Raw genomic sequence first — 26,160 nt, forward strand, 5'->3', positions numbered from 1 at the left:
CACATCCAGAGAAAGAAGTATGGAGTCTGAATGCAGATCAAAGTATATTACTTTCACTTTTTAAAAATGATTTTCTCTTATTGTTGTTTCTTCTTTCACAACATGACAAATGTGGAAATGTTACATATTTGTATACGTGTAACATATATCATATTCTTTTTTATCTTGGGAAGGGGGGAGGGAGGGAGAAACAATTTGGAACTAAAAATTATAAAAAATGAATATTAAGGGGTGGAGCCAAGATGGCAGAGTAGAAATACAGACTTGCTCTAGTTCTGCCCCCATAGCCCATAAAATACCTATAAAAAATGACTCTAAACAAATTCTAGACATCAGAAGCCAGAAAACGACAGTGAAAGAGATTTCCAGCACAAGACAACCTGGAAGATAGACAGGAAAGGTCTACTCCAACGGGTTCAGAGCAGAGTGCAATCCAGCCTTGGCTGTGCTGCACTGCACTGCACAGATAGGACTGCAGCAGACTTCAGGGCATGGAATCACAGGTAGAAGCCCTGATTCCCAGATTTCTCAACCCGCAAACACCACAGCAAGATTTAATCTCTTTTCTTTCTCCCATTTTCTCTCTTTCCCTTTTTCTTTTTATCCATTCTCTTGTAGGTCCTTTTATTCCTAGCAGGCTACAGGATTAAACTTTCTTTCCTTGTTACCCTTTTGACTTGATTAAGATCCATCCCATATGCCTGGCTATGAGTTTCTTTCCTTCTTATTTATGCCTCTTTACATTCTGTAATTTAGTTCCAGAAAAACATCAAATCATCAGAAAGATGGCCATAATGATTAGTTCATGATCTTTCAATTCTATTTCTCCTATTTTCACTTCTTTTTCATCTTTGCTTTCACCTTGGTGTCCATATTGTACATCAAGAAAAAATTCTCTTGAGCAGTACTCTAATTTGGTTGTACTTGGTTGCCTCAGTGGTTTGAAAAACAAATAATTTCTCCCAGTCTGATTTTCTTTCTGGAATGTTTTGAATAGCCCTTTCTTTCTGAGGGTCCACCTACTTTCTTTAAAGTTTGTCAACCCCCCAAATCTATAGAGTTTAATCAAAGAAAGACAAACTAGATTAGGTCTGGGCCACATTTTTATTTCTCTCAAGTTGACTTGACATACATTGTTTGGGAATTACAGTCCAGAGCTGGCTTGATTTGGGACTTTGGGGTGGAGAGTTATGTGCCCTTAAAAGTGTAAGTGTTCTCAAGGGTGCCAATCAACTCTGGTCAACACACTGGGAGGTGAACTATATTAAAATAAGGGTCTGGTGTAAGTGGCTTAGGTCACTTAATCCTGGCATAATACAATAGTGGCTGATGTCACACTCACCTGGCAAAAGAAGAAATACCTCTTTTATCAAATCATAGCCTCAACTGTACCAGACCCTTGGACTATCTAGGCAGAAGAATCTGTCTCCACCCTGGGCAGCTTCCAACGCAATCTCATTATCAGGAATGTCCTGAAGAACTTTTCAGAAGGGGACTGGAGCTCTGAGTTATTTAGCCTAAAATTGCATCCCTGTCTATATCCTAAACAACATTGCAATTTGGGATTGCTATTAATTCCTGAAATTAAACCAGAGAACACCAATTTACTTTGGGGAATCCAATTTCAGAGCAATAAATTTTCTTGTATCCTCCCAAGTCTTTATTATAAAAAAAAAAAACTTCTCTCTACAAAACTGATGTTGCTTCCCAATAGCATCTGATCCTCCCAAAGCAACTAGAATCAGAGAGGAAATCTGGGGAAGTAACAAGATCAGATGATCCTGTATGTCAAATGTGAAAGATTAAAATGGGGCTCTTTTTTTCTTCCTTCCTTCCTTTTCTTTTTCTTTCTTTCTTTCCTTCTTTCCCCCAATTCTGACATTACTTTTACTTTTACCTGCATTTATCCCTTCATACTGAACTGGCTTGTTAGTTGTGCTTATGAGATTTATGTCTTCCAGACACCAGCTCATTCACCTAAACATTGGTGGCAAACAGTGGGTATCAGTCCATGCCCTCCCTTCCCTCAGAAGAAAATTGTGCTTGGTTCCAGTCAGCCTTCTCCCTGTAACCTCCTCAAAGCAAGGACGACTCTATGGCCCTGGCCAGCAAGAAGTTTAAGAAGTCCAAATCCAAGAGATTTTGGGTCCAGTGAGTAATGATGGGGTGATGGGACCTGGACCCTGAATTTTCCCAAGCATTTCAGCAACCCAGTCCCTGGCACCGGGCCCAGCTCAGCCCACCTAAATACTCAGTAGGCCTTTCATTTAGGTTCTCTGACCCACCCAAGACCCCTGTTTTACCTGGGCTACCCCAGGCTATTAACCATCTTTAATCCAGATTTCACTGTTTCTTTTCCCTATATAAGTATCACTTTTAATCCCCATTAAGGGGCTAATTAACTAGGAATCCAGCCCTCTTCTATTGGAATTACAATAAAACTCGTGAATTCTTTCCAGGCAGACTCACCCGGTATACCGACATTTCAGGGTTCCACCCACCTCCAAAATGGGGTGTGTGTGTGTGTGTGTGTGTGTGTGTGTGTGTGTATTTCTTCTTTTGTTTTCCTTTCCATCCCCAAACTTTCCCTCTCTTTTCCAATTCAGCTAGCAAGAATCAAGATCAATACCCACTCTGCTCTAGTACCTGGTTAATGAGTGTCAGTCTATGCCCTAATGCCCCATTCCCCAGCCCACTCACTTTGCCACCTCTTGAGTCCCTCCCTGCCTGACACTCCCCATCCCAAGATTAAGTCCAGGAGGATGAAGGCTGCCTTTACTTTTGAGGGGATGCCCATCAATTGGGGAATGGCTGAACAAGTTCTGGCATATAAATGTAATGGAATACTATGGTTCCACAAGAAATGATGAGCAGGCAGACTTCAGAAAAATCTAGAAAGGCTTGCATGAACTGATACTGAATAAAGTGAACAGAACCAGGAGAACATTGTACATAGTAAAAACAATATTGTACAATGCACTGACCAACTTTATTATCCTTAGCCATTCCCAGCAATGTAACGATCCAAGAAAATTTGAAATGATTCATCATGGACAATGCTGTCCATATCTAGAGAAAGAACTATGAAGTAACAACTCCATGTTCAATGGGGTACTTCAGGGTCAGAATATCTCTCTAGTTCTGGGCCTCTGTGTGAATTTGAACCAACACGGTTAAAGATTATTGTCACATGAACACAATAATTACATCCTGCCCTAACATATGATGAATTAAGTTCCTAGAGTTTGTTCCTAGTGTGAAAAACAACAAACAATAATAACTCAGCAAAGTTTAGAGTTGGAAGCATGTCACAAAATGATCTTGGAATTCCCTGTTTGCAAATCTATGGCCTAGGCTAGAATCCTGGTTGTTCCTTAATGCCCTTGGGACCCTGGGCCAGTCACTGATCATTCTGAGAGTTGTTCCTCCAGGCAAAATGAAGGACTGGATCTCTGAGGCCCCTCCTGGCTCTAGTTCAGGGTCCTTTGAAAGCTGGTCACTTGAAAAGTTGACTCCAGCCTGTGAAACCATCTCTGTCCCTGCTCAGTTTCCTGGTTCTCTATTACTCTCCTACCTTGGACAGCACCCCAGCCCTGCTGGGGCCCAGGCTCAACTGAGAGAATCCTTCAAACACATTTTGGGGACCAGAATGAAGCCTAATCCAACCATGAACTCTCTCCCCTCCTCCAATTTTCCCAGGCTAATTACATTTGTGAGAAACATGATTGCTGTAAACAAAGAACAATACATGTGAAATGAAAGATTTTATCAACTTTCACATTCATTAGCTCATAAAGGATATAGACCAATGCAAGTCCTTTTATAGCGTTCTAAATTCGAATCACCGGCCCTGCCATCCATTGGCTAGAAGAAGCCTGAACACCTCCCTTCATGTTCTCTCTGACAGGCTTCCCCTCAAACAGCTCATCAAGTCTGGGAACAAGTTTCTGACTTTTGACCTGATCAGGAGCCTGTTTCTGCTAGGCCACAACTCTGATTAGCTGAGATCACCCAAAGCTGGGAGGAGTTTTAATCCTGTGGAAACACAATTTCCCACACATTGCTATGTGGTCTTTTTATTCTCCACTTCTCAGTCTCTGCACTTGTCTCAGGGACTGTCCCTGGCCTTCTAGTCATTCTCTCATCACATCCATAAATGAACAAACAAAATTATACCCTCCTCTCCTTTCCCCACCACTGGCCTATTTTCAAAAATTGTTCCAAGAAGTCTTATTGCCCCGACACAGTGTCAGGCACATAGAAGATGATGGATTTTTAAAAATCATTTTATAGATTTCCAGTCATGCCTGCCTCTTTGGGACATTTGTGGGGTATTCTTGGAAAAAATACTAGAGTGATATTCCATCTCCTCCAGCTCATTTTACAAATCACAAAAACTTGGCAAATAGGGTTAAGTGAGTTACCCTGGGTCACACAGTTAGGGTCTGAGGTTGGATGTGAAGTTAGGTCTTCCTGATTCCATGCCAGGAACTCAGTCCACTGATTAATGTTTATTGATTGACTGGCCTGTTCAGCCTTAGTAGCTGAGGGGGGCATGGAAGTTGGTGATCTCTGAGGTTCTTTCTTAACCTAAGAACTTAGGAACCTTGGTACTTGCCCCAGCTCAGCCTTATTTCAAAGTGCCCAGGAGGCAGGGATTGGGGTTCCCAGAGCAAAGCAATCTATGGCTACCTCTTTAAAGATTGGGTACACAGAATTTGCTTCTCAATTGCTCTTACATTCCCTGATGGATGAATGAATGGAGTCATTTATTCAGCTCTCATTAATCCACGACAGGATTTGCAGTAAATGCTATAGATTCTATGACTAGGGTGCAGATCTGCCCCCATGAGCCACCTAATTACAGGTGCTGACCTTTGGAAACCATTTTCTGCAAATGCAAGTCTTTTTGATTGCTGAGCCCCAGAATGCAAATGGAATGGGCATGTGGGGTTGGGTAATGGCTCCTCCTCCTACCTCTGACCTTTCCTCCATTCTCTTGGATTAACATTTGTTACTCCCTCATCCCTACCCACCAAAATCACAGATTCTGGAATTCCATTTTCCCCTCCCTTTTCCTGGGCCTTCTTTCCTTCACCCTCTCGCCATCCCACTTTTACAGAAGAGGAAACTGAGGCAGCCAGAGATGAAGTGACTTGTCCAGTCACACTGCCAGTCAGTGTCTGAGGCCCTATTGGAACTCAGGTCTTCCTGATTCCATCCACTTTCCCCTTCCATGGATTCAGATGAAGGCCCTGTGATCTTGAACTCATTCCTGCTGGGGTCCCAAGGGTGACCCATAGTGAATGTGAATGAAACCTGGCTGAGGGAATATTAAATTAGAAGGGTGTTCTTGTCCATCCTTGCTGGGGCACATGCAGTGACACTGACTTGATTCCAGTAACAGCAGTGATAAGTGGCAGGGACAGGATCTGAACCCAGGATTCAGGCATCTAAGGCCAGTGGGCAGTGAGTTTGCTTCCCATTGTTCCATGCTGGCTCCCACATATATGTATGTGTACTCAGACATGGTTGTACATGCTGAGGGAAAGCACAAACCATTTCTAAAGGCAGAAGAACATGTATTTTCAGGTGTCCTGGAGGGCAGAGGGGTCTGAGGAGAAGACTGATATATTACCAGGATTTTACTGAGCCAAGGTCTAACCCGAGAAAGACAGAAACAGCAATCCAGAGACAAAGTGCCATTAATCAGGTGGACAACTAATAAATTTTATTAGAAGGCACAGGTTGGCAAATCATAATTCCCTTCTGAAAGGGCAGGGCAGAGGAGGTAGAACCGTAGGGACCAGGAAGACAAATCCAGGGCTGAGTGGCAGGAAGTAGAAAACCTTGGAACTGAAATCTTTCTGCCTTCTTCCCTTGAAGCTGAGATCTCTCTGGTTCTGGGAGCCAGCTCTGCACATGCAGGGGCCACTTAGGTCTGAAGAAGGGCCCTTCCTCACACCCCACTTCTGCTGGCTCCCTTTTCCATTGGGCCTCATCCTCCCCTCTGAACTCTTGCTTGGTATCCTCCAGGCTTACCAGGGTTAGGTCTCCCCCCAAGTCCTGAATCTTGAGGTTGCCCCAGTTACTTCTTCAAGCTACTTTTGATGTCCCCAAAGTACTATGTGAGTACAGTCTATCCACAGACCTGATCACCATCAGCAATGCGGGATCACAAAGAGTGAAGGAATCTTTATCCCAGTTAGGTATAGATTGTCCTTTGCAATGCTGTCAGCAGAGAAGAAATTCTCCTCCTGGTTCTGCTCACGTCCTCCTGCCTCAGGCCACAGAAGCCTGCTCATTTTTTCCTGAACACTTCCCAACGAACATTTCTTAGGTCAAGTCAATAAGCATTTAGAAAGTGGCTCCTCTGTGCCCAAGCACCATGTTAATGTATTGGTTTTGCAAAGAAAGTTTAAAAAAATAAAACCAACCCCAATTCAGCCACAGAGACCCTCAGAACAAGACATTCGAGGATGTGCAGAAAGGCTTGGGGGTGGATCTGGAGGTAGGGTGGAGGACCTTGAGGAAGGAGGTGAGGGGTCCTGGGAGGGGCCAGGAGGCTCCCCCAACTCCCACGCCCTTCCCACTCCTAACCCCTGAGGGCGGGGCTGAGGAGGGAGGGGAGGAGCATGTATGCAACTAGAGCCAAGAAAGTGAAGATGGCCACCAAATCCTGCCGGGAATGTGATCAACAGAAAATATGCATGATGCCAAGAGAAAACTGAGAGGGTTAGGAGGGAGATTAATTCTACAGTAAATAAAGATTTAGAAAACAGAAAGAGGTCTCGAAGTAGCAGCCAATCAAATCATATCAGACATGGAAGAGGAAGAACTAAAAGTGCACCTGCCAAAAAATAAGAAAAAGAGAGAGAGAGGAAAAGGAAGCTGACATCTATGCTAACCCTTCTGATGAAAAGGGTTTTGTATTTTCAGTCGCCTCGGCAGAAATAAATAGAAAAATGAGCAAAGACTTATTCTTTAATAGCTGTCTGCAGAACTGCTGGAACTTTCTTCAGGGCTACATCAACAAATTCTCAAATTCTTAAGGTATCTCAGGAGGACTCTGCCTGCATCTACAAGGGCCATGGATTCTTTCCGCCTAACCCCCCTACCCTTTTATCCTTCACATCATTTAGTCTGTGTAACATTTTTGGAGCAGCTGGAGACTTGGACTTTTCTGCGTCTCTCTTTACCAAGAAACAGTGTCAGTGTTTCAAGTCTGGAATATGTGACTGCATTTGGTCTTTTGAAAATACATGCTGGATGAAGGCAAAGGAGGAGAGAAGAGGGGGAAGAGCAGGGAAATAAAATGCTTGATAACATTTAGATTTGCCACCAGAAAAGAAATATTTTAAATACTTTCAGAGAAAATGGTTTTGCTTTTTAAAATATATTTCAGATTTTTCAGCTCTTAACAGTTTACATATGTACAAGTTCATCTAACCTTTAATAAACTGGTAATTGTTATTTTATTGAACTGAGTATTAAGAGAACATATAATGTAATTTTTCTCTTAAATTATGGTTTGTTCTTGGCCTCTTATTTTTATGGCTGAAGGTCTGGGGTCTAGTTTGTATCCCAGTGATGCTTCTAGACAGCTAGTTGAGAAGTTGGGTGATACTTAAAAATAAATATTAAGGATATGTCATACAGTTCAGAAATACCACCATGTCCTCTTGAGTATGATTTTTCTTGGTTTTTTTTCTGCTCAAGTTGGTGCCTGTGAACCCTAAATATAAAATATATTTATTATAGGCAAAAGGTTTCATGGTTATTCATGTTTTAGCACTAATGTTCTGGCTGGCAGGATTTGTATCTAATATCCTCAAAATGATTAAAATGTAACAGTCATTCTCTGGAAATAATATCTCTTAAGTTAAAACCAAGAACACAGTTTTTATTAATAAAATTTGTTCCAGTGAAAAAAAAAAAGAATAGGTGGTTTTCAGGAAGTGAGATCTTACCTGAGATGTGATGGCAGCCCGAAGGCCTAGGTGAGCATGAGACATTGGAAAGGCACAGGGTCGGGGGATGGAGAGTCTTAGTCAAGGATTAGCTAGGAGGCCAGTGTTCCTGGGTAAGAGAGAAGAGGACCAAGGTGCAAGAAGACTGGAAAGGGCTGAGGGGCAGGTTACATGGTGTCTGCTATGTGTCAGGAGCCATGTAAATATTATCTCATTTGATCCTTTTGTGAGAATTGTCAGGGTCCTTGCTAGAGAGAGCCAGAATAAGAGTGCAGGTTACCCAAAGACAGTGTACTGTGGTTTATGTATCTACTCAAGAAAGTGACACACTCTCTCATGGATATGTGTATCTCCCAGTTCCATAGAGCACACGGAGACATCTATGTGGGGTAAGATCCCTGAGGTCCTGTAGGCAAACTTACCCACGAAGTTTTGGGTAAGATCAGGTTAGGGGACAGAAAGAGGGAAAGGATTATTTTTAGGAAAAGAAACAAAACGTGAATTTAGAGTTACGAGTTAGGAAGGTCTGTTACAAAGGTCTTTTAGCACAGCTACTTAGACCAGTCATTTGCTAAGCCCTTTGGGCCTTCTTAGACAGAATAACAGGATAGGAAGTGAGTTTTCTTAAAGAGATTAGGGGAAGGAAGGTACTGAAGAGGACACTGAGGACACTGACTTCAAGAACATCCAGTAGAGCATCCAATGGAGTCAGTTATGGTTTCCAAAAATTCTCTTTTAAAAACCATTACCCATTTTCTATATGAAAGCCTCAATGGTGAGATTTGGGGAATATGAATGCCAAAGGTATGAGTGTCCTTCCCAGAGGTAAAGGAGGAAAGGGATTTTAGGGGTGAGTGGGTGACCAGAGAGCAGCAGTCACAGGATACAAGTTGTGCAGGTTGAAGTGAGCTCTCTCCATACAGGAGACGGGGCCTCTGAAGGGGAAGGAGGAGGGGGGCTCTACAGGGCTGAGTGAAGCAGGAATCATGGCATGAAGTCCTTCTCAGCTAGTGTACAGGTAGACCATCATGACTCAGGCAGCATCTGTCTCTGGGAAAACAAGGCTAAGCAGGACAATAATACTGACATACACCACCAGCACTATCATCTCAATTCACCTTCAAAGGCCACTGGTTCTGTGTTAACTTTAAGAGCTCTCAAAGGAGGCTTATCCTCATGGGCATGTTTCTGCCCTACATCTATATTCCCTTTCAAAGTCTGGAAGCTCCTTCACCAAGTATCTGCCATCAGATGTCTCCTTGGTCAGCCCAAAGGTCTCCTCCCTGCTCAGAGGTCTGTAAGGGAATTGCCAACCCTCAGCTCTCTTGGAAGGCATACACCAATCACGGCTCAGGTAAACTGAGGGGAGATTGGTAAGGCATGAACAAGATGGCGCTGGGAGGAAGGGTTCTGCCCCTGTTTACCACCAGATATTTCCTGAAATGTGGCTGGAAAACAGTAGCAAAACTTGCTTGAACTAGTTTAATCTTCCTTGTGCTGCTTACGTAACTAAGGCATACATGATACTACATAAGTGCCTGAGCTAGTTTGAATAAACAGAGTTGCCTTACCTCTTTGCCTCCCACCTCATCTGTTACTCACAGTGTGCTCCTTCAGGGTCCACAGGCCCTGCTGGTCAGATAAGGCCTGTCGTCCCGGGGTGAATGGCCCCCAGTAAACCCCGTTCAGAGGTCTCCTCTCCACTCCCTTCTTCTCTACTCTGGGTCATTCCTTCAGTGCTGGCTCTCCTCAGGTTTGCTTTCTCAACATCAGCTCTCTATATACACTTCTGCTCAGTATCTGAGTGGCAAAAACCCACATGTCCATTTCTGATTGGCTACAGCATACATGCACGTAACTGATTGGTTAAAACTCAAGCCAAATCCTCACACCTCAAGTCTGGGAGGTAGATGCCCTTATTATTCCCATTCTACAGATAGGGAAACTCAGGCATAATTAGGTGACATGACTTGCACAGTGAAATACAACTAGGAAGTACCACAGACTGAACTGGAATTCACCTAGCCCCTTAAAGAAGGCATTATAGAAATTGATGTCCAACAGGTACCACGATAAATTAAATAATTTTTCTGCCAGCAAAGAACAGATAACACAGAGTACCAATTAATGGAGGAATGGCTGAATAAATGCAGTTTATTAACGTGGAAATATTGGGGAGGGATGGCAAATAGTAGGATTTCTGAGAAAAACCATTGCATGTATAGGGTTTTACTCTAGGGAATTTGTGGATGTTAAATGAGGTCTCTTGGTGGGAATGCAGTCTGTGCTGCAGCAGGAGGCCTTCACTTGTTTATTAGATCTAAAACTTTTTCTCCAGCATGATTTCTCCAAAGTACACTCAAATAGAACCTGTAGGGGAAGTCCTTCCCACCTTCATTCCAGTAGGAACAAGGTTGTCTACTGATCACTATCCTCCAGAGAAAACCATGATTCGCTGGGCACATTGACGAGGCTTCTATCCACAATGAGTTCTCTGATAGAAAACAGGGTATTGCTCCTCAGAATGTTTTCTCTAATCTTCAAGAACCTCTGAACTCCATTTGAATGCCTTTCCTTCTTCATGACAATGATCAGATTTCTATCTCATAAGAATTCTGAGAAAGGAAATAGGACATGATTGTTGCCTACAGGCATCACCACCTTGATTATAAGCATAAGGTTTTTCCCAAGAGTACCTCTTCTTACATATGCTAAGAGTGATACCTAAAAGCTCTGACACATTCATGACAGTCATAAGGTTCATGTCTGGTGGGGATTCCATGTTTAGGTAAATCTGAGATCAATGGGAAATCATTCCACATTTATTACATTCATAAGACTTCTCTTCAGTATAAATTTTTTGATGTATAGTGGATCACTGTATGAAACACTTTTCAGAATCATTTCATTTTGGGGTTTCTCCCCAGGATGAATTCTCTGGTGTAAAGAAAAGTGGTAGCTCTGTGTGAAAGTTTTTGTACATTGATCATATTCAAAAGATCCCTTTCCAGTACACATTTTCTGAAGAGTACAAAGATCTAAAAGGCTTTCCACACTGATTACATCCATAAGGCTTCTTGACTGCGTAGCAAGAATGCATCACTTTGCAAAATCATTTCCAGGCTAATGACATTCAAAAGCAGTGTGGATTATCTGATGTGCAGCAAGATGGGAGCTCTTTCTGAAAGTCATTCTATCCACTGTAGATCCTCTGATGGCTAGGTAGCAAGACTCTACCTCACTGGAAAAGTCTTTCTCCATTTATTATATTCATAAGACTTCTCCTTGGTGTGGATTCCTTGATGGAAAGGAAGATTGTCCCTGTTTCTGAAATCCTTTCCAACGTGATTGCATTCATAAGGTTTCTCTCCACTGTGGATTTTCTGATGTGCTGTAAGACTGGATCGTGTTCTGAAAGTCTTTCCACACTGATTACATTCAAAAGGTTTCTCTCCAGTGTGGATTCTCTGATGTCGAGCAAGAATGCTCCTTTCTCTGAAAGCCTTTCCACATAGATTACATTCATAAGGTTTCTCTCCAGTGTGGATTCTCTGATGTACAGAAAGATTGCCCCTATCTGTGAAAGCCTTTCCACAGTGATTACATTCATAAGGTTTCTCTCCAGTGTGGATTCTCTGATGAGCACCAAGTTTATTCCTGGTAGTGAAAGCCTTTCCACACTGACTACATTCATAAGGTTTCTCTCCAGTGTGAATTCTCTGATGTCCACCAAGCTGAGAGCTCGTTCTGAAAGGCTTTCCACATTGATTACATTGAAAAGGTTTCTCTCCACTGTGGATTCTCTGATGAGCAACAAGACGAGAGCTCGTTCTGAAAGCCTTCCCACAGTGATTACATTCATAAGGTTTCTCTCCAGTGTGGATTCTCTGATGTTTAGCAAGACTACCCCTGTCTCTGAAAGCCTTTCCACAGTGATTACATTCAAAAGGTTTCTCTCCAGTGTGGATTCTCTGATGGACAGCAACACTACCCCTGTCTCTGAAAGCCTTTCCACAGTGATTACATTCATAAGGTTTCTCTCCAGTGTGGATTCTCTGATGTTTAGCAAGACTGTTCCTATCTCTGAAAGCCTTTCCACACTGATTACATTCAAACGGTTTCTCTCCACTGTGGATTCTATGATGGATACAAAGACTCTCCCTTCTTGTGAAAGTCTTTCCACATAGGTTACATTCATAAGGCTTCTCTCCAGTGTGCATTCTCTGATGTACAGCAAGGTTGCCCCTGTCTGTGAAAGCCTTTCCACAGTGATTACATTCATAGGGCTTCTCTCCAGTGTGGATTTGCTGATGAGCAGCAAGAATGCTCCTCTCTCTGAAAGCCTTTCCACACAGACTACATTGATAAGGTTTCTCTCCAGTGTGGATTCTCTGATGTACAGCAAGGTTGCCCCTGTCTGTGAAAGCCTTTCCACAGTGATTACATTTATAAGGTTTCTCTCCAGTGTGAATTCTCTGGTGTCCAGCAAGCTGGGAGCTCGTTCTGAAAGTCTTTCCACATTGATTACATTCAAAAGGTTTCTGTTCACTGTGGATTCTCTGATGTTTAGCAAGACTGTACCTGTCTCTGAAAGCCTTCCCACACTGACTACATTCAAAAGGCTTCTCTCCAGTGTGGATTCTCTGATGGACAGCAAGACTGCCCCTGTCTCTGAAAGCCTTTCCACACTGACTACATTCAAAAGGTTTCTCTCCAGTGTGGATTCTCTGATGGACAGCAAGACTGCCCCTGTCTCTGAAAGCCTTTCCACAGTAATTACATTCAAAAGGTTTCTCTCCAGTGTGGATTCTCTGATGGGTCCCGAGTTTATTCCTGGTAGTGAAAGCCTTTCCACATTGATTACATTCATAAGGTTTCTCTCCAGTGTGAAGTCTCTTATGTCCAGCAAGCTGGGAGCTTGTTCTGAAAGTCTTTCCACATTGATTACATTCAAAAGGTTTCTCTCCACTGTGGATTCTGTGATGGACAAAAAGACTCTCCCTCCTTGAGAAAGCCTTTCCACATTGATTACATTCATAAGGCTTCTCTCCAGTATGGATTCTCTGATGGACAGCAAGACTACCCCTGTCTGTGAAAGCCTTTCCACATTGTTTACACTCATAAGGCTTCTCTCCAGTATGGATTCTCTGATGGACAGCAAGACTGGAGCTCTGTGTGAAAGCCTTTCCACAGTGATTACATTCAAAAGGTTTCTCTCCAGTGTGAATTCTGTTATGTCTAGCAAGCTGGGATCTTGTTCTGAAAGTCTTTCCACATTGATTACATTCAAAAGGCTTCTCTCCCCTGTGGATACTCTGTTGGCCAGTAAGGAGAGATCTGTAGCAGATAGCCTCCCCACATTCATGACAATTATAAAACTTCTCCTCAGTATGAATCTTATGAGATCTATTAACATCTGAGTTGCAACAAAAGGCCTTCCCACACTGAGGACATGTATAACTTTTCATTCCAGAATGAAATGTAGTATAACAAGAAAAAGAGGAGTGATAGGATGAGCTCCCTTCCCATTCATTATATTCATCAGGCTCTTCTCCAATGGGAATTTTCTGATAAGTAATGAGCGCAGAGTTCTGACTCAAGGTCTTAACACTTTCATTACTTATACAAAGCATTTCTTCTGTATCACTTTTCTGATGTCTCATAAGGTCTGAAGTCCAGTTCCAGGCCATTGCCCATCGATTACCTAGATATACTGGAATTTCAGGAGTCTTCTCATGGGACTGAAAAAGCTCTACCTCTTCAGTAAAGCATTTGTTGCATTCACTATCCCAAACACAGTCATTCCCTGAGGTCATGTTCTTACAGTGATTCAGGATACAAGATTGTCTAAATCTCTTTACACTTTCATGAAATTCACAGTCACTCTTGAGACTTTTATCTAACTTCATATTAGAGTCATGGATTTCTCTCAACTTGAAGTCCCAGGGACCATCACTCATGAATCTGTGCAGGATATGTTTTTCCAGAAGAATTCTAAGATTTCTAGTCACCTCATTGTCTTTGAATCTGCTCTCTAAATCTGAAGAAAAGAAACAATCAAACATATACAAAGCAAAAGATATACACATGTAAGTATATCTAATGGTAATGGTTACTGGAGGTTTATCTGGCTCATGACCTTGTCAGTACCAGGTGAAATGCAACAAAATTTTGTTTACTCTGAGACCAAACACTGGCATTCAATAGACTATCAGTGTCAGGAAGAGAAACAGACAGACTGTGAGAGTGACAAAGCAGGTGTACACCACAGGGTGCTGGACACACCAGAGACTCATTTACTCCAAGCTAACCACTCACATTCAACAAAAGCAACAGCCACAACTCAAGTTGGTGACCAGACTTAATATCAACAGATTAGAGTGATTCTCCATGGGAGAACAGTTTAGTTTCTGTTTTTCTTCTGGCAGATGGACTCCCAGATATTTTACACTGTCTAGAGTTTGGGGCAATTTGTTTTCTTCCTTTAAGGAGATTCTTGGAGAGCCAAGGATTTTCTGTCCTATTCTGCCACCTTGCCAGATCCCCTCCCACTCCTGATAGTGTGACATTTTCACTGGAGTTGTCAGAAATCTTTTTGGAGGAATATGGCATTTAGGTCAGACACCTGACAGGGGGTAAATTATTTAAATTGAAAATGTGACAAGCCAAGACCAATGGAGAGTAGGTACACACAAAACAGTGTGCACTCTATGAAACTTCTGAGGCTGAGAGGGATCATTTTCTGCCATTTATCAAAATTTTGGTCTGACAATTAACATCAAGAAAAGAAAGGAAATGGTCCTTACCCAGAGACAGCAGGTTCTGGACATTCTCCATCATGACTTCCTTGTACAGTTCTTTCTGAGAATGGTCCAAGAGGCCCCACTCCTCCTTAGTGAAGTCCACAATCACATCCTTGAATGTCACCAACTCCTAAACGATCAAAAGTCACATGATTTAGACCTGAAGGAGAATCTAGAATTAATGTAGTCCAACTCTCATCCACATAGAAGAGGCAACTGAAGCCCAGAGAAGGGATTTACCTAATACTCATAAAACCTTTATGAATGTCAGAGTCAGCACTTGAAATCAGTTACTAAGAGCACAATGGAATAAGGAGAAAAGCATTTTACGTTGGAAGTGAGAATCATGATGGAATAATCAAAACTGGAAAAATGTTTTACAAGACAAGGCTTCCCCTGATGGAATTAGGAACAAGATATGTGCTCTACTAGCGATGCACAAGAATCTGTATAGGAGATAGTGGGATCATGTGTAACTCCACCTCTGTCCTAAGTGACATATTAAGAATATTCTTATGAAGAGTTTGGGAGAAGTTGGTGAGAACTGTGGATTCTGGGAGAAAAGAAACAACAAAGGTACAGTGATCTCTCAGGAGTGAACAAAGAAACTCTCAAGTCAATTTGGTAAAATTCTGTAATAAAATATCAAGTAGAGAAAAGTATGAAAAGAATTCTAAAGGGAGATTACTCACAATATGACCTCACCTGAGTGGTATGAGACTCTTTCCTGCCAAATGAAGAAGACTTCTCTGTTCTTATACTGAAGGCTTCATATGGCCCTGGGTGTGATGAGTTGCCCTTAAACATCTTCTCTCTTTGTTTTATGATTGCTTTGAACTGTTCATGGAATAAACACATATATTTTAATACATGGAATAAATACATACAATATTTATAGAGAAATAAGAGTAATTACATGGGGAAAGGAAGGTGCTTTCCTTCATTAAAAAATGTAAAATTATATATGATATGTATATAACATACATATTCATACATATAACATATATTATATATAAAGGTAAAAATCAAGTGGGGTTAGAGATTAAGCTGATGTATAACAACAACATCACCGATTTATGAAAAACAAATTATTTCATCATGCTGCTACAACTCTAGACCACTGGGTTTAGGTTTAGCGAGTCAAAAGAATGAATCAAGAAGCAGACAGATGGAGACTGTACAAGAAAGTGACCACTTCTTCAAATCCTTTAATGCTTGAGAGGACTCATCTATTGTTCGAATCTGGTACATGCAAAACATGTTCTTCATTCAGTGACACTCACAGTTGCATTTGCAGCCAGGACCTCACAGTATAGGGTTCACTCCTTTGGATTAGTCTACTGCCAGAGTTTTAATGTGGCAGTCTTTTTACTCAGAAGCAGAAGGGACTCAGTCCCAAATTGTACCTTAAAATTTAGAATGGTGCAGAAGGAAGCTTTGAGACTTTATGAGAAACCAAGAAATTACAAAACAAAACCAAAGGAATGAAAAAAATGGAAGATAATGTGAAATATCTCATTGGAAAAGCAAATGACCTGGAAAAGAGATGCAGGAGAAACAATTTTAAAATTCTGGGACTACCTGAAAGTCATGATCAAAAAAAAAGGGCCTAGACATCACCTTTCATGAAATTATCATGGAAAACTGCCCTGATATTGCAGAACCAGAGGGCAAAATAAATATTGAAAGATTCTACCAATCACCTCCTGAAAGAGATATGAATAGAGAAACTCCTAGGAATATTATGGCCAAATTTCAGAGTTCCCAGGTCAAGGAGAAAATATTGCAAGCAGCTAGAAAGAAACAATTTGAGAATTGTGCAAATACAAACAGGATAACACAGGATCTGGCAGCTTCTACAGTAAGGGATCAAAAGGGCCTGGAAAAGGATATTCCAGAAGTCAAAGGAACTGGGATTAAAACCAGAAATTGCCTACCCAGCAAAACTGAGTATAATACTTCAAGGGAAAAAATGGTCATTCAATGATATCGAGGACTTTCAAGCATTCTTGATGAAAAGACCAGAACTGAAGAGAAAATCTGACTTTTAAACACAAGAATCAAGAGAAGAATGAAAAGGTAAACAGGAAAGAGAAATCATAAGGGACTTACTAAAGTTGAAGTATTTACATTCCTACATGGAAAGATAATATTTGTAACTCTTGAGACTTTTCTCAGTATTTGGGTAGTTGGAGGGATGGATTATATACATATATAGATAGAGGGCAAAGGGTGAGTTGAATAGGAAGGGATGATACCTAAAAGAAATAAAATTAAGGGGTGAGAAAGGAATATATTGAGAGGAGAAAGGGAGAAATGGAATGGGGCAAATTCTCTCATAAAAGAGTAAAGGAAAAGCTTTCCAATGAAGGGGAAAAGGGTGGAGGTGAGAGGGAAAAAGCAAATCTTATGCACACTCAAATGGGTATGAAAATCTTACACTACAGGAAAGTAGGGGCGAGAAAGTAGGGGATAAGTGGAGTGTAAGGGGGATGATAGAAGGGAGGGCAAATGGCAGGAGGGAGTAATTAGAAGTAAACATTTTGGAGAGGGAAAAGGTCAAAAGAGAATTGAATAAATGGGGGGCAGGACAGGATGGAGGGAAATATAGTTAGTCTTTCACAACATGACTATTATGGAAGTCTTTTGCAAAACTCCACATATATAGCCCATATTGAATTGCTTGCCTTCTCAGTGGGGATGAGTGGGGAAGGAGGAAGGGAGAGAAGTTGGAGCTCAAAGTTTTAGGAACAAATGTTGAGAATTGTTTTTGCATGCAACTGGGAAATAAGTAACACAGGTAATGGGGTAAAGAAATCTATCTTGCCCTATAAGAAAAGAGAGAAGAATGGGATAAGGGAAGGGAAGGGTGTGATAGAAAGGAGGGCAGACTGGGGAAGAGACAATCAGAATGCATGGTATTTTGGCATGAGGGAGGGGAGAGATGGGGAGAAAATTTGGAATTCAAAATCTCGTGGAAATGAATCCTGAAAACTAAAAATAAATTAATTTTAAAGAAGAAAAAAATAAAGTAAAAGCCAGAGATTTCACCACCAAGGGAAGAGGGTGGAAAAATCTCCATTCCAAGGGAAGAAGTCAGAGAGACTTCAGTGCCAGGGACCATGCAGGGTTCTCTGCTCTGAATGAAGAATGCACTGACTTTAGCTCCAAAGGAAGGCAGAGATCTCAGTTCCTAGTGCTTCTGTTCCCAGTCAACCTGTTCCAGATGGGTCTTCCTAATCCCAAGAGTCCTGTCTTGCCTTGCTGTCCATCTTCTAAACTGACTCTTCTTCTCCCCTGCCCTCCTCCCTGCTTCCAAATGTCACCACAGGGAGAGAATTCTACCAGGGCCTCAACCCACCTGGTTGGCTATATCTTAGTTCCCCTTTCCCATTTCTCTACTACCTCTCTCCCTCCCCCTTCTCTGGGACTCCAGACCTCCTCAGAAGAATCTCCTGGTCTCTAGTTCTCCCCCCAGCCTAAATCCCTCCTGGTTGTCCCAGACATTCCTCTCCCCTGATTCCCTCCCTTGTCACAACCTCTTTTCTTCTCTACAGCCTGGGCCCAGACCTGCCCACCCCCACTGAACTCTTCTCCAAACTGGAGACATTTGCCACCTTGGCCCATCTCCACTCCAGACCTTCCATACCCCAATCCTAACAATGAGGGGCCCTTTCCCTCGGGCTTCTTTTTATTTGTCAAGAAATCTTCTCTCATGGGAATATAGGTAGATCCCGATGAGGAGCTGAGGCCAGGACATCCGGATACCTGGGTCCCGAGTCATGTTACAGCTCACTTTATAAACTACCTAATAATATAAACCTTCCCATCTTCCTCTGAGTCTACAGGTTTGGCTGTTAACTGATTTAGTAATTTGATTCCATGCCCTGGGAGGCCCATCTCTTTCTCTTTCCCCCCTCAAAATCAGAATTCTCATAGTAAAGGGACAGGTGCAGGAAGCAGCACATGTTGGCCCTGGGGCACAAGGATGGCAAGAAATTAGGAAGGAGACCAGAGAAGGGCTGATTGATTGCTGTTGGGAACCTCTAGGCTGAGGAATAACCCAATACTACCTGCAATTTGCTTAAGACAAGACACTCTTTGTGCTCTGCTCTCCAGCGCAGTGTCTCAAACATACAGATGAGGAAAGTAAGACTAAGAGACTGAGTGACCTGACACAGCTGGTAAGTATCTAAGGCAGGGTTTGAATGCAGATCTATCTGAGGTCTAGCACAACCCACTGTTCCACGAAGTCCGTTCCCATCATGCAGAAGACTGACAGCTACAAAAAAGTAGGCCCAGGATTGAGGGAAAGTTACCCACATGGGAAGGGAAGAAGGTGGGCAGAGAGTAAAGGAGACCAGGTCAGATCAGAGGAAGGATTTACTGAGGACTTATGGATCCCTTGGGTATCAGTCCCACAGGCACCAGGAGAATCAGGACAGGAGAGACTCTCCAAGGACATGTTTATCCAATAGGTGAGGTGGGTGACAATAATGAGAGAGATGTCAGGATAAAGTCAATAAAGGGGCTAAACCTGGGGTGGGGAACCTTTTCGTGTTATTAATTTAGGTCTAATCAAATCAGGCTGCATTTAAGAAACTTCAATCAGATGTATTTAAAAATGTACACTCTATTACTAATCTAACTACTATGAATAATTTCAAAAAATGAAAACTATTTAAAATTAACAAAGTAACAAAGGCCACAAGTTCCCTACCCCTGGGCTAGAGACCTTACAAATAAGGACACCATTGCTTTTAGCAGCCTGAATGATTTGTGGGAGTTGGAGAAGGGAGGAGAGGGTGGTAAAAGGAGAGACCATCTAGTGAAGGGAGCTTTTTTTAAGAAGTTACCTATGAAATGGAGGAAAACTGAAGGATGAGAAATTTAAGGGAAGGTCTTTTCAAAGTGGGGCAGACCTGGGCATTTCATGTTTGGAGTGAGCAGTTAGGAAGTTGGGGTTCAGTTATTTTCAGTCAGGTCCCACTTTTCCTGACCCATTTGGGGTTTTCTTGGGCAAAGGTACTGGAGAAGTTAGACATTCCTCTGTAATAACAACTTCTCTGTCCCAGAAAAAATGTTTTTAAAAACCCAATAGTGAGAAACACGATTTGGGGATCACAGGATCTCCCAGGCAAAGTCAGGGACTTAGCCCAGGAGGAGCTGGTGCTGCCCACTGCTTCCCTTCCCAGAGTGCCCTCTGGAAGATCCATAGGAGAAACCCATTTTCACTGGAAGAAGTCAGAGACAGTAGGCAGAGGAAGCCTTGTTTTTTTTTTAATCTTCTCAGGAGGCGGTAGGTGTGGCCCGCCCCAAGCCAGGATGTACTTGACCATCATACTTGCAAAGCAGGTTACCCAAGCTTACCTTATCACAAGCTCTCAGCAGCCCAGGAGTTTTACTTTTCAAGAATGTTTCTAAGAAGAAGACATACCACAATATTCCTTCTTACACTATGGCCTGTATAAATGGCATGTTATGTCATGTAATCCAACCCCATAATTCCACTCATGAAATAATGAGGCCATAAGATAGAATCCAAGTAAGCTGCAGACCTCTGTATCCTTCTTAGATTATACCCCTTCCAGGCACAGGATCCACTCACTGACCCCAAGCTCTGCTCCCTCCAGCCTGGAAGGCTCTTCCCTTCTCCTATGGACCTTAGTATCTTTACAGATGATGCTCAAATTTGCCCTTCTGCAGGCCTGCCCTGATTTTCTTCCTCCCTCCCCAGCTGCTAGTGCCCTCCTCTCATTGATGACCTTCCATCTGTCTCCTCTCTTGGAGAAGCTTGATCTAAGGAATCATTTACAGGTTATGAATAGAAAGGCGGACTCAAAATCAGGAAGACCTGGGTCCAAGCCTGGCGTTGGACCCAGGCTGGAAGGGATACCTTCAGCAAGTCATGGAGGAGAGATTAATGGCCCAGAATATTTCCAAGATCCAGGCTAGCTCTAATGTTCAGAGATCTTGAATCATGTCCCAAGAGACAAAACATTGGTCCCCCAGAGATCACCTCAACATTCATAATTATGTGGCAACCTCCATATCAATCCATTAGAGTGTAAACTCCCCAAGGGCAATGAGTGCTTTTGTTTTCATGTGTCCAGGAATTGTCTGAGAGGGGGATTATTGATGGAGAAACAGACTGACTGCGCTATTAACCCCACAGGAAAGAAACAACTCACAGCTGGGGGTGGTGGTAGGAATAAATGGAGTGCATCTGGTTAAATTTTTTGAAGAAACATTAGCATTTCTAAAAGTTTTTGAAATTCATTATCCCATCATATGCTCCAAGAAAATTACAAGGCAAAAGGGAAAGATTCCTTTGTATCTCACAGAAGAAAACAAAAACAGAGGGAATCTGGGCTTTCAGGACTAGAAAAGCACTTGGGTGAACGCTGGGGGTAGCCCAAGGACCTGGGGCAATCTCAGTGGTCAGGAGTAGCCCCAACCCCTTCTTGTCCAGCCCGGCTGGTTGGTACTTCCTTCTCCAAGAGGACCAAGATGACATCCCTATACCGGTCTGTCTACCCAGAAGAGAAGGATGGGGTCTGAGAGGAAAGGAATTGGTGAGAGGGTGGAAGAAGGAAGGCCCAGAAAAAAGGAGAACATGGAATTTCAGAATCCATGAGTTGGTGGGTAGGGGTGAGGGAGTAACAAATGCTAATAAAGAGAATAGAGGAAGGTCAGAGGTGGGAGGAGGGGTGATAACCCAACCCCCAGACTCTCATTCCATCTGTAGTCTCTGACTCAGTAATCAAAAGGACTTGGCTTTCAGGAAAGGTTTTTCCAAAGGGCAACACCTGTAAGTAGGTGGATTAATGGGGACAGATCTGCCCTCTGGTCCTAGAGTCTATTGCACTTACTGTAACATCTTGGCATATATTAATGAAGAGCTGGATAACTGACTTTTCCACTTCATTCATTCATTCATTCATTCATTCACTGGGAGAGGTAAGAGGAATTGAGAACTGAATTCCAGGTCTCCAGTCTTTTAAGAGGTAGGCACCAACTCCCTGGCTCTGGGGACCCCAGTCCCTGCCCACTGCGTACTTAGAAGTAAAGCTGAGATGGGGCAGAAAAGGGTCACAGCATCAAGGTTCCTAGGCTCTGAGATTAAGAAGGAAGCTCAGAAATTTCACCAACCTCCATGCAGCTTTCAGTCAATAAGGCTGAAGAGCCCAATCAATCAATCAACATCAACTAAGCCATGAACAGAGCGCCTGGTCTGGAGTCAGGAAGACCTAAGTTCAAATTCCACCTCAGACATTAGCAGTGACCCTAGGTACGTCACTTAACCCTATTTGCCTCAGTCTTTCTGGTTTGTAAAGTGAGTTGGTGGAGATGTCAAATCACTATTATTTTTCCTAAGAAAACCCAAAACGAGCGCCACGAGTCAGACAGCCCTGCAAACCTCTGAAATGACCAGTGCTCTAGAATTAGAACACAGCTCCTAAACACGATCTCCCCTGAAATCACCGATGGTCGGTAACGAGCGGCAACAACCAGCTTTCCCCCCAAGGGTCTCACGCTTCTAAGGAGGCTCATTTTCAGAGAACTTCTTCCAGATGCTCCCAGCAGCAACAACTCTGCTTTATTTCTCTGAATCACCCAAGCCCGGTCCGGTCCGTGCGCTCGGACCGACCCTGACCCGGCGGCTCCGGCCATTTCTCACCGAATTCTCCTTCCACAAAGCGGGATCCCACGGACCCCACAGGACCGGACTCCCGTCCCACGCACGGACCGTGGACTCCCCTAGTGACCCCCCGGGACCGAGAGATGCCCACGCGCGGGGGCTTCGGCCGCGGATCCAGGTCGGGATCCGACGTCCTCGAGGCTTCCTCGGGCCGTGAAGGAGGCGGGCACGTCCGAGGCCGCGGGCAGACTCCGGCCCGTCCTCGCGGAATCCCGGCCCGGGCTCCGGGCACCGAGCAGCCCCCGATCCCTGCGCGGGCCCTTCCTGCCTCTCACGCCTTCCCATGATGCCCCGCGACCTCGGACCCTGCCTTTGGGGACTAAGGGGCCCCGGACAGCCTGCCCCCCAAAACGAGGCCCCCCGACCCCCCACATCCAGGTCTCCCGTTCCTGGTCCCCGGGGCCTTCCCGGGCTCACACCCCGCGCTCCCCTCGCTCTCCCGGTACAAGTGCCCGTGGCGGGGCCGAGGCCACCTCTCGACCCCAGGCCTCGCCGCTGCTTTTAAAGGGGCCCCGGCCTAGAGGAGGAAATCTCGCGGGATTTCCCTTCGGGGCTCCCCCCGCTGGGCCCCGACTCTGACCTGGTCCCGGCTCCGGGTCCGCCCGAACCTGCCCTTTGATCGCTGGGGCGGAGGAACATCTGGAGGGATTGCAGCGAGCCGCCTTACGCCGCCATCTTCCCAGAATCCTCAGCGGGACGTGGTCTCCTAGGCAACGGTAGACGCTCTTTACGAGCCGGAAGCCCTAGAATCCACAATGATTAACTGGGGGCAAGTGTCAGGAATGCGAGAGGCAGAGGCGGGGTGGTCAGAAAGACCTAAGAAGAGAAGTCGGGAAAAGACTTGGAGGGAAAGGCCCAGGAAATGAGAATTTAAAACAGGGATTGCCCGTGACAGGGAACTGAGGGGAAGAGGAAGAGGAAGTTTAAATAGTTGGAGTGAAAACTAAAAAGGGATGAAGGAGCCAAAATCTGAGTCTCGGACTCACTTTAACGTGAGAGGAGGCGAGAAAGAGAAACTGGACTCAGGACTTTGAGGGAAAGTTAAAAATAACCCAACAGCCCGTGGGGGAGGGGTCAGAAAACAAAACCCTGAGTCTCTTGTTTACAGGAGAGACGTTTAAGGATTTTAAAAAGGCAACGAATAAAAATAAACATCTGATAAAACGTGTTCCACTTCTTGGGGGAAACCAGACCAGCAGGATCCCACTCTTGCTGTCAGACTCAGCAAAAACCATCCTGACAAACACGGGAAGGGATAAGCTAGGAAAAGAAGATTCTGCAGCATCCACAGAGAGCCAAGCAAGAGCCACATGGACATGCCAGGATGCCCAAGCCTTGGCCTTTCCCTTGGACCCTGAACCATAGAAGGACAACACTTTACCAGTCCTGTCACCTCTGGATTCAGTCTCTCATAATGATGAGAAAAGCAAAGCAGACCTGAACAGGAGGCCTGAGAGACTAAAGCAAAGAGACTTAAGGTGTCTGCTGAATGGGAGCCGATCAATAGACATATTTCTCAACAATATATATGATCAGGTCAGGGAACGAAATGTTGAGGTTTGGGGTGTTTGGGACCCAAAAATAGCAATAGCCAGGTCCCGCTGAAGGAATTCAACTCAAGCCTTCTAACTTCAAAGAAACATGGAGAAATCAAAGATCAACAGGGAGGTCCCACTGTCTGACCATACTTACTAGAGAGACAAGCACCAACAGGAGGGTTTTCCAATCTGGCGCTCCTTAGCAGCTTCCCAGAGTCCTCCTCTGGCCAAACAAACACTCCCAGTCAGTAAGCCCCAAAATAAAACCTCAACTCAGATTACTTATACTTTTTTTTAGAGCCGGAGGGCAGTGCCTCATTGACAATAGGCCTAGGCCTTCCCACAGATCTTCCCTTATCAAACTCCTCTCAATGGGTAGGCCCATCTATGTTGGGGAAGCTCTTTAATCACATTAAAATAATTAACAATACATATAGTTTCTAGTTAAAGAAACTCTTGTTTCTGTTCTTTACTCCTAGTAAAGACTCTTGATTGACTAAGACAAAATTCAATCAAAGCACTTGATTATACTAAAACAAAAACACAAACGATCCTATTTTGCCTGCCATCACAACAGTTTCAGAATGTTTTGATAATTACTACCTTATAAAACAGAGATTACAGCCCTAGCCCCAGAACAATGAAAATCAACACCATTGCTCCCCTGAGCACAAATACCCTGTCTGCTTTGGAGTCTCCATCCTGGCCTCTCTGTGTCTTTCAACACGTGGATCAGGAAACAGGGCTTTGATGAATCTGGGCCCTGCACTACCAATCCTTCTAAATGGACTGTGGGTTTTTTGGTTGTTGTTTTGGGTTCGTTTGTTTATTTTTTTGTCAAATAGTGTGATTTGATAAATGAGCCCCAAATAAAAAAAATGAGATTGGTATTGCACCCCCCCCCCCCCTTTTTATCACTTGAGTCAGGATTTAAAAAATGGAAAAGTAAAGGCAATGTGTACTCTAAGTGTGTTAGAGGGAAACATTCTGAAAGTTCTACAGTGAGTCTTAAGGACTCTGATTTGACATTTTTGAAATAATCATTTCAAATATTATATAATGCATTATAGCAGGGAGTTACTTACCTTTAGGAGGCTGTCTTGCTGTACAAAGAAGTAGCTATGCAAGATAAATCTAGAGCAGGGAAAGGAGGATGGGGCTGTGGAGCTACTAGTATTCCTTAACATGTAAATGGGGTAATCTTTAAAAATACATATCAAGTATCTTCTTCCATAACACTTTTTAAAAAATTGTCAGAACCTAAGTGAATGGTCTCCTAAATTCCCTCCCTGACCCCAACACAGATGGAAAGGAAGACTTTAGTTTCCCCAAGAATATTATAAAGTTGGTGATAGTACTTTGGAGGGGAGGAGATTTATTTGTTCACTGATCTAAGACCAGTTCAAATAAAAGCAGGCACTTTCAAGAAACTTAGAGAAAAAAATTTTCACAGACCTGCTTTCTCTATACTTTAGAATGTTTAAGTAGTTATGAAAAGTAAGCTTGAAGTCTTTCCCTTCAGGAGGCTAGTTTAGAGGAAGATTTAATCCACTGAGTATTTAATAGAGGTTTTAAAACAATCTTGCTATCTTTTGCAATGCATTTGATAAGATACTAACCTTCTTTTAGCCAAATGACATCAATTTGTTTCATTTCAAAGTAACTTTTTCCAAGCACGCTTACACAATTTAGATCACAATTGTGATTGGAGGGGTCCTTAAATCTTTTATTAAATCATAAGAATTTAAGGCAAAAGACACTTTATTATTATTTTTAAAGATTTTTATTACATTCATTTAAATAATTCAACAGGAAATTGACTTTCCTAACAACATTTTGCAATGTCTTAGAACATTTTTTAAGTATCTCCTTCCAATTAAAAGAGAATTCACATTTTCTAGCATATGTCTAATATTCTTCCCAAATTCCACAGTTCAAGAAAACTATTAGTCTAAAGAATATCATGTTTGCTTTTAAACATAATGCCAAAGTTCTTAAGTTTTTCTCAAGTCAAATTTCATCTAATCAATTACATAAAATATTATCCTTCTTAGAAAATCATTTATATTATTATCTTAGATATATTATTTCCTCCAAAATGAACATTTGTCCTGTGCTCACTGTTAAGCACTTAAGAATTATGTAAT

At 43.0% G+C, this 26,160-nt stretch overlaps 2 protein-coding genes and 1 pseudogene across 4 annotated transcripts in view; 1 reads left to right on the forward strand and 2 right to left on the reverse strand.

Moving 5' to 3' along the window:
- LOC140508290 (uncharacterized) overlaps positions 1–23,110 on the reverse strand; it is a 77,150-nt gene extending 54,040 nt beyond the window's left edge. Inside the window, 1 exon segment of the mRNA XM_072616099.1 lies at positions 23,056–23,110. The gene's annotated coding sequence lies outside the window, so the exon portion shown is untranslated.
- LOC140507382 (UPF0547 protein C16orf87 homolog pseudogene) lies at positions 6,636–7,052 on the forward strand (annotated as a pseudogene).
- LOC140508288 (uncharacterized) lies at positions 10,095–23,155 on the reverse strand. Of its 3 annotated transcripts, XM_072616092.1 has the most exons (5): positions 23,056–23,136; positions 20,144–20,193; positions 15,479–15,610; positions 14,777–14,903; positions 10,095–14,010 (listed from the first exon to the last, which is right to left on the reverse strand). In XM_072616092.1, the coding sequence occupies exons 3-5, from the start codon at positions 15,578–15,580 to the stop codon at positions 11,204–11,206; spliced, it is 3,036 nt and encodes a 1,011-aa protein (XP_072472193.1). In that variant the 5' UTR covers positions 15,581–15,610; positions 20,144–20,193; positions 23,056–23,136; the 3' UTR covers positions 10,095–11,203. The 3 variants fall into 3 exon arrangements, with proteins under 3 accessions (XP_072472193.1, XP_072472192.1, XP_072472194.1); XM_072616091.1 differs by lacking the exon at positions 20,144–20,193 and having other exon boundaries at positions 23,056–23,155; XM_072616093.1 differs by lacking the exons at positions 20,144–20,193; positions 23,056–23,136 and adding an exon at positions 22,455–22,961.
- Between the last annotated feature and the right edge of the window lie 3,005 nt (positions 23,156–26,160).

Source organism: Notamacropus eugenii, chromosome 5, assembly GCF_028372415.1.
Source record: "Notamacropus eugenii isolate mMacEug1 chromosome 5, mMacEug1.pri_v2, whole genome shotgun sequence".
Lineage (NCBI taxonomy): Eukaryota > Metazoa > Chordata > Mammalia > Diprotodontia > Macropodidae > Notamacropus > Notamacropus eugenii.